This window comes from Bufo bufo, chromosome 1 (genome assembly GCF_905171765.1).
Source record: "Bufo bufo chromosome 1, aBufBuf1.1, whole genome shotgun sequence".
Taxonomy (NCBI): Eukaryota; Metazoa; Chordata; class Amphibia; order Anura; family Bufonidae; genus Bufo; species Bufo bufo.
In genome coordinates, this window is record NC_053389.1 from 818743549 (window position 1) to 818751627 (window position 8079).

Sequence of the window (8079 nt, forward strand, 5' to 3'; positions counted from 1 at the left end):
TGTGCATGCAAGGCTATCCAGAGATGCAGATGAAGTAAAAGACTTTTGCAGGAAGGAATGGTTTGAAAATCCTCCTCAAGGTACAGTACAGTAAACAGTTGCTGAAGGTGAATGCTACGTAAGGGGCTCTACAGGTTACTAAATTCACTGGTTCACTTACGTTTTCTCCCTGCACTGTGGATGTCTACTCAATGTGCTCAATAAAAGACACGAACAGAAAAATTGCTTGTTACATAGTTAATGCGCTTGAAAAAAGACATAAGTCCATCAAGTTTAACCAAGGGATAGGTGGGGACCTGAATCCCAGAAGGATGTGAGACTCAGATTTCTACACATTTTAATAAGTTATTAGTTTAGGTAGATTGTATTTGTCTAGAATTGTGACTGCGCTAGCTATCAGACTACATTTTATTAGTAATCAATACAGACATAAAGGTACTTATAAAGGGTTCACTTACTTTTTCCACTATATCTAGTTAACATATTTTGGATTTACTGTATAAAATCTTTCCTAAAGCCTGCCTAATATCTTTATTCCTCAAGCTATATATCAAGGGGTTAAGAACAGGAGTTGCCACCGTGTAAAACAAGGAGAGAATTTTCTTAGCATTTTCCCTATTTGGAAATAAATAGATACTAATAAGTGACCCGTAATATAAGGACACCACGGCCAGATGAGAGCTGCAGGTGGAGAAAGTCTTCCTCCTCCCTGTGACAGAGGGAATCTTTAGTATGGTGATGATAATATAGGTATATGAAACTATAATCACAGTGAATGGGCATATGACTAAAGGAATAGCTAAAAACTTGCTTTCCATCCTCACTATAAAAGTATTTGAGCAGGAAAGTTCAAGTAAAGGGTCAAAATCACAGAAGAAATGATCAATGATGTTTGGTCCGCAGAACCGCAAATCACTCATTGTCACTGAGATCATCAATATGATAGCAAATATAAACAACCAAAAGAGCAGGAGAATCTTTACACAAAATTTAAGAGTCATTACGGAGGTGTAATGCAGAGGGTTGCAGATAGCCTGGTACCGGTCGTAGGACATCACAGTCAGGAGAAGACATTCTATTGATTCAGAGGCTGTAAAAAAATAAAACTGTATTAAACAGCCAATGAAAGACACAAAACTTCCTCCATACAATACGACTCGGAGCATGTTTGGTACTATAATGGAGGAGAGTAGAATATCTGAGAAGGAGAGTTGGGAGAGGAAGAAGTACATGGGAGAGTGGAGTGATCGGCTGTAGGACACCGCTAGGATGATGAGGAGGTTTCCACATACAGTCACAATGTATACAAGAAGCAACAGAAGAAAGAAAAAGTTATTTATACCATGGAAGTTCTGAAAACCCAAAAGAAATATTTCAGCCACTAAACTGACATTGGCAGACTGCATAATATTTATTGTGAATTGGACAAAAATATTGATCCAGGCACTGTTCCAGGTTATGATAGTAGGTTCCACCTTAAGAATTAGAGTAGAAAGAATAAAAACATTTTAATTGTGTAATTTAGAACTGAAAAAATATTTACATTGAAAAAAATTGAAGAGGGAAACAATTGCGCACTACCACTACCATCTACATCACCGCCTCCCTAAAAAAAAAAAAAAAAAATGTTTTACCACTCCAGCCCACATTACCAATTACAGCAATTGTCCTATAGTATCTAAATAGTCTCATGAATGTAGTGTAAAATGTTAATCTCATCGATTGTTCTCAGCATCCCTGCCATAAACCTGGCCCGGGGACATTTGGAAGCCAAGGGTAGCTCGGAAAATGTAACATTGCACAGGGGTCTTTGATGGTTGATTGGCCTAAAAAAAAAGCCTAAAAAAAGCAGCTTGACAATTGGGAAAAATAAGTAAATGAGCAAATTTTTGGAAAATGGACAATTTTTGGAGGTACAGTATATGTATGAATACAATAAACTATTTTTCTAAAAGGAGTTTCCTTAGTTTCTTCTATAAATGCCCCCTGACACTTCTTCCTGGCTGCAATGGTGACAGGTGTGTTTGTGGAACATCAACGCTGTGGCCAGAAATGTGTCAGCAGTTGGAGGACTGAGGTACATCACTGGAAAAATTAGGGGAGAAATGGGGTAAATATGATTTTTTGTTATTTTTGACCAGTTACTCTCAGTGCCTGTGCCATAGTGCTATAATATGCATATCTTATAGCTTCAACCCTTTGATAGTAACATAGCAACATACAGTAGTTTGTAAGGCTGAAAAAAGACATCTGTCAATCCACTTCAGCCTGGTATTCTGAAAAGCTGATCCATAGGAATGACAACCCCCCCCCATAAAGTACAAGCCCATTTAAAGGAAAAAATTCCTTCTTGACTCCAATCAGGCAGGCAGAATACTTCCTGGATCAATGACTTCTCCAGAAATGTAAAACTATAACCTATAATATTATTACACTCCAGAAATACATCCAGGCCCCTCTTGAACTCGTGAACTCACCATCACCACCTCCTCAGGCAGAGAGTTCCATAGTATCACTTCTCTTACCGTAAAGAATCATATTCTGTGATTGTGTTCAAAGCTTCTTTCCTCTAGACCAGGGGTGGGGACCCTTTTTGGTGGTGAGGGCCATTTGGATATTTATAACACCATTTGCGGGCCATAAAAAATTATCATCTTAAAAATTTGACTTCCATATTTGGTCAAACATATACCTTGACTTAGGGGTGAGTTACAGAAATTGTGCTTCCATTTAAAAAAAATAAAATAGATACAGAGTGCTGTATTCTTACAGCTCAAAATGGTGTCTGCACTTAATGTATAGTATTATATATAGTGCAGGCACCATTTTGACCAAATATAGCAGTCTAAATTTAAAGTTGAGAATATTATATAATTAGTTCATCCCAGAGGGGTCCAGAGAGGGGTTCACCCGGCTTCCACTCTCCCTGCCATGGTCCCTGCCTCTGCCATGGCAACTGTCCCTGCCTCTATCCCTTTCTCAGCCTCAGATCAGCCCCCTACCTCCATCAGCTTCAGATCAGCCTCCCATCAGACCCCCAGACTACATCAGCCTTAGATCAGACCCCCATCAAACCCCCAGCATCAGATCAGACCCTCCCTAGCCTCCATTTACTCAGATCAGCCCCCATCAGAAGCTGCCAACCTCAAATCAGACCTTCCCCCAGTAAATGTATGCTGCACATTTTTAGCAAATATAACTATTGCCTGCCTATCTTCAAATCGGACCCCCAATCAGACCTCAGATCAGACGTTTAAAAAAATTAATTAAATGAACTTACCTCTCCAGCTCCAGACAGTGCTGCCACTCTGCAGATTCACTCACCCTCCCTGATCTTCTTCCCACTATGCTGTACTGTGACCTGATGGCACATGGCGCTATATACAGTATATATACAGTTGCAAGAAAAAGTATGTGAACCCTTTGGAATTATATGGATTTCTGCACAAATTGGTCATAAAATGTGATCTGATCTTCATTTAAGTCACAACAATAGACAATCACAGTCGGCTTAAACTAATAACACACAAAGAATTAAATGCTACCATGTTTTTTATTGAACACACCATGCAAACATTCACAGTGCAGGTGGAAAAAGTATGTGAACCCCAAGACTAATGACATCTCCAAGAGCTAATTGGAGTAAGGTGTCAGCCAACTGGAGTCTAATCAATGAGATGAGATTGGAGGTGTTGGTTACAGCTGCCCTGCCCTATAAAAAACACACACCAGTTCTGGGTTTTCTTTTCACAAGAAGCATTGCCTGATGTGAATGATGCCTCGCACAAAAGAGCCTTCAGAAGACCTACGATTAAGAATTGTTGACTTGCATAAAGCTGGAAAGGGTTATAAAAGTATCTCCAAAAGCCTTGCTGTTCATCAGTCCACGGTAAGACAAATTGTCTATAAATGGAGAAAGTTCAGCACTGCTGCTACTCTCCCTAGGAGTGGCCGTCCTGTAAAGATGACTGCAAGAGCACAGCGCAGACTGCTCAATGAGGTGAAGAAGAATCCTAGAGTGTCAGCTAAAGACTTACAAAAGTCTCTGGCATATGCTAACATCCCTGTTAGCGAATCTACGATACATAAAACACTAAACAAGAATGGATTTCATGGGAGGATACCACAGACATTTTGCAGGAGAACTTAAGGCCATCTATCCACCAGCTGAAGCTCAACAGAAGATGGGTGTTGCAACAGGACAACGACCCAAAGCATAGAAGTAAATCAACAACAGAATGGCTTAAACAGAAGAAAATACGCCTTCTGGAGTGGCCCAGTCATAGTCCTGACCTCAAGAAAGCGATTCACACCAGACATCCCAAGAATATTGCTGAACTGAAACAGTTCTGTAAAGAGGGATGGTCAAGAATTACTCCTGACCGTTGTGCATGTCTGATCTGCAACTACAGGAAACGTTTGATTGAAGTTATTGCTGCCAAAGGAGGTTCAACCAGTTATTAAATCCAAGGGTTCACATACTTTTTCCACCTGCACTATGAATGTTTACATGGTGTGTTCAATAAAAACATGGTAACATTTAATTATTTGTGTGTTATTAGTTTAAGCAGACTGTGATTGTCTATTGTTGTGAATTAGATGAAGATCAGATCACATTTTGTGACCAATTTGTGCAGAAATCCATATCATTCCGAAGGGTTCACATACTTTTTCTTGCAACTGTATATATATATATATATATATATATATATATATATATATAAAATAGAAAAATGGGCAGCACTCCAAAAAGTAAAAATACAAAAATCTTTATTTACCCCAGTGGGAAGTGCGACGTTTCGGCTCTAGACAGGAGCCTTCCTCAAGGCTTGAGGAAGGCTCCTGTCTAGAGCCGAAACGTCGCACTTCCCACTGGGGTAAATAAAGATTTTTGTATTTTTACTTTTTGGAGTGCTGCCCATTTTTTTCTATTTTGTATTTGTGGATTGGCTTTAATCCGTATTGGGCTGTTGCACCCACCAGCTTGCATCAAGGACGGTGCTGCCACTGTTTTTTCATTTTTTTTTTTTATATATATATATATTATACAGTGCTCTTAAGTATCATCAGTAAAAACTGATATTTTACCTTCTGAGGTGCCCCACTAGTGACAGTGACCCACTCTGAGTGTGTACCGTTAATAACCACCCTCTGTTTTCTATCATTGAGCCAGTTACTTACCCACTTACAGATGTTTTCTCCCAGTCCGAGCATTCTCATTTTATATACTAACCTTTTATGTGGTACAGTGTCAAATGCTTTGGAGAAGTCAAGATATATGACATCCATTGACTCATCCAGCTCCAGTCTACAACTTACCTGATTATATTAGTTTGACAGCACTGATCCTTCATATAGCCATGCTTGTGCAGCAATTTACATTTATATTCCTTGAGATACTCCAGGATAACATCACTTAGAAACAGTTTACCCACAACAGATGTTAGATTTACTGCTCTATAGTTTCCAGTAGTGATAGACGAACATATGCCGGGACGGTTCGCGAACGCGATCGCGCAAACACGATCAAATGTTCACGAACCGCAAGTTTGCGGCGGTCCCATTCATTTTAATGGCAGGCGAACCTGAAAAACCTTCAGCTCATATTTGCAGCCAAGAAATAATTACTAGAAGTGCACAAATAGTCCCACAACATGGACAGTGACATACCAGATGTATTATTCGAATTTGCGATCTCCATTCATAATTTTTTTCAATGAAAAATATTGGTAATATAATTTTCGTGTACGCGCATGCTCAAATGCACTATACAGTACCCAAATGCACTATAAAGAAAGCATATTGGTATATAACACCCCGCTTCAATCAGTTTTTTTGGGGGACGACTGGTATATCACACCAGTAGAAATTATTTGCTCCAATAACGCTTGTCCCTCTGTATACTTGCAGTATCGCAGCAGAACCGCACAATACAAATGTACTATAATATACTTTCTAACATAGAAAGTATATTATAACATTGTACAAGGAAGGCAATCCATTAGAATATACATAAAGATAAAACATAACCTTTAATAATGTTACTATGAGGGTCCAGTCACACGTCCGTAAGTGTTTTGCGGATCCGCAAAACACGGACATCGGCAATGTGCATTCTGCAATTTGTGGACCGCACATCGCCGGCACTATAATAGAAAATGCCTAATCTTGTCTGCAATTGCGAACAAGAATAGGACATGTTCTATTTTTTTGCGGAAACTGAAGCACGGATGCGAAAGTGCGGATCCGCAAATGTGGATGCGGACAGCACATTCCGGCCCCATTGAAAATCTATCCATGAATCCCGGAGGGAAAGCAAAAAAATGTATCCCTGGGCTAGATGATGATGTGGTATTGAAGGACAGGGTGGGCAAAGAACTTTCCCTGATATTGCCCTACAGACCACCCGCCCTGATAAGAGCAACCCCGTCTGGAACCTTACCCTATATAAAAATGGATCTAGTAAGCCCCTAGCCCCTAGGCCCCTGACTTCCAGGTGATCACTATGTGTTTTTGACTCATTATAAAAGTATATTATAAGTATATCGCACCCCTCTGTGTATCACACCTATCGATAGCACACCTATATCAGTCCTTAAAAGGACTTTTGTGGCCTATTAGCTAGAGTTTAGTGTCCCTAACAGTCTGTCCCTGCTCCACACAGCAACCTCTCCCTACACTAGCAAAAGACTGAATGTAAAATGGCGGCCAGATCAGGTTTATTTATAAGGTAGGGGGTGTGTCCATGTGCTGAAATGTCTCAATTGGCTGTCCTGTACCACCTGATGGATGTGCCATTGGTCAAAGTTCTTCTCAATGTAAAAGAATATGGCGGGCGCAAATATCTCCATATATTCGCATGTTCGGCGAATTCCGAACACGCAAAGTTTGCCGCAAAAGGACCGCCGGGCGAACCGCAAGGCCATCTCTAGTTTCCAGGCTCATTTTTTTTATCTCTTTTTCAATATTGACTCCATATTTGCCAATCCTGTGGAACACTCCCTGTCATTATAGAGTCCTTAAAAGGGTTGTCTCATCTCAGAAAATGGGGCCATGTTGCTAGGATATGCCCCATTGTCTTATAGGTGCGGGTCCCACCAAAGTGGTGGTTGGAGGACTCCCGTCTGGCCACCACCAAGCGCTCTCCCCACAGAAGTTATTAGTAGCGCACCGCGTATGACCGGCCACCGCTCCCATTTACTTCTATGGGGCCAACTGAAAAAGATGAGCCAGTGATTTGCTATTTTTGGTGGCCCCATAGAAAATGAATGGAGGGCGGCTGCTCATGCGCCCCTTTTGGAGCTTTAGCTTTGATATAGGTGCGGACAAGCGATATGGCCCCCATTGTCTGAGATGAGACAACCCCTTTAAATATCAGAAATAAGGGTCTGTATATGTCATTACTTAATACTTAATTAGGATACAGGGGTATATGCCGCCTGGATCGGTGATTTGTCAATGTTAATATTTTTAAGACATCTCTGCACTTCTTCCTGGGACAGATCGAGCACATTTAATGGGGAGTTTACTTTGACACTCTACAGTTCATTTTCCTCAGTGAATACAACAACTCCTCCCTCATCACTCTTTAAAGGGCCAGCACTTTCAGGTTCAAACTCTTTACTGTTTATATAACTGAAGATACTATTTATAAAATAATCACTGTAGAGTTTGCAAATAATCATATCGCAATATTTTAATCTTCTGAGTTAACACTGTGTCACATTGCTAAAATGTACTTCACATTTTCATGTAATCTTGGCTGGTCCTACTGTTTACAAGAATAGGCCAATATTGGATAACAATGTGACGTTGGGGAGACATAAATGGGTTTTTAGACAACAAATTCCTTGTAAATTGATGATGTGTTTGCTTGTTTATTACTTACATAAGTTCTTAAATGATGGACAATAATATGTAAGTAAACTCCCGCAGATTAGCAGAAAAAAAAAAGAATCCCACAATGTGCACTTGTTAAATCAAAATTGACAGAATTTATACTCAACTCACCGATCTCCCGGTGTTGCCTTCAATGTCTAGGTCCAGTGTTAGTACCTCATGCCACCCTCATGGAATCTG

The 8079-nt window shown here is 40.1% G+C and overlaps 1 protein-coding gene across 1 annotated transcript; it reads right to left on the reverse strand.

The window, feature by feature from the left end:
• Positions 1–476: 476 nt before the first annotated feature.
• LOC120989228 (olfactory receptor 11L1-like) lies at positions 477–1406 on the reverse strand. The gene has a single exon (XM_040417198.1). The coding sequence runs from the start codon at positions 1404–1406 to the stop codon at positions 477–479; it is 930 nt and encodes a 309-aa protein (XP_040273132.1).
• Positions 1407–8079: the final 6673 nt, after the last annotated feature.

What these genes read in the sequence shown, in the direction of transcription:
- LOC120989228 (XM_040417198.1), bottom strand. Translation starts at nt 1,406, where the DNA reads ATGCAGTCTGCCAATGTCAGTTTAGTGGCTGAAATATTTCTTTTGGGT.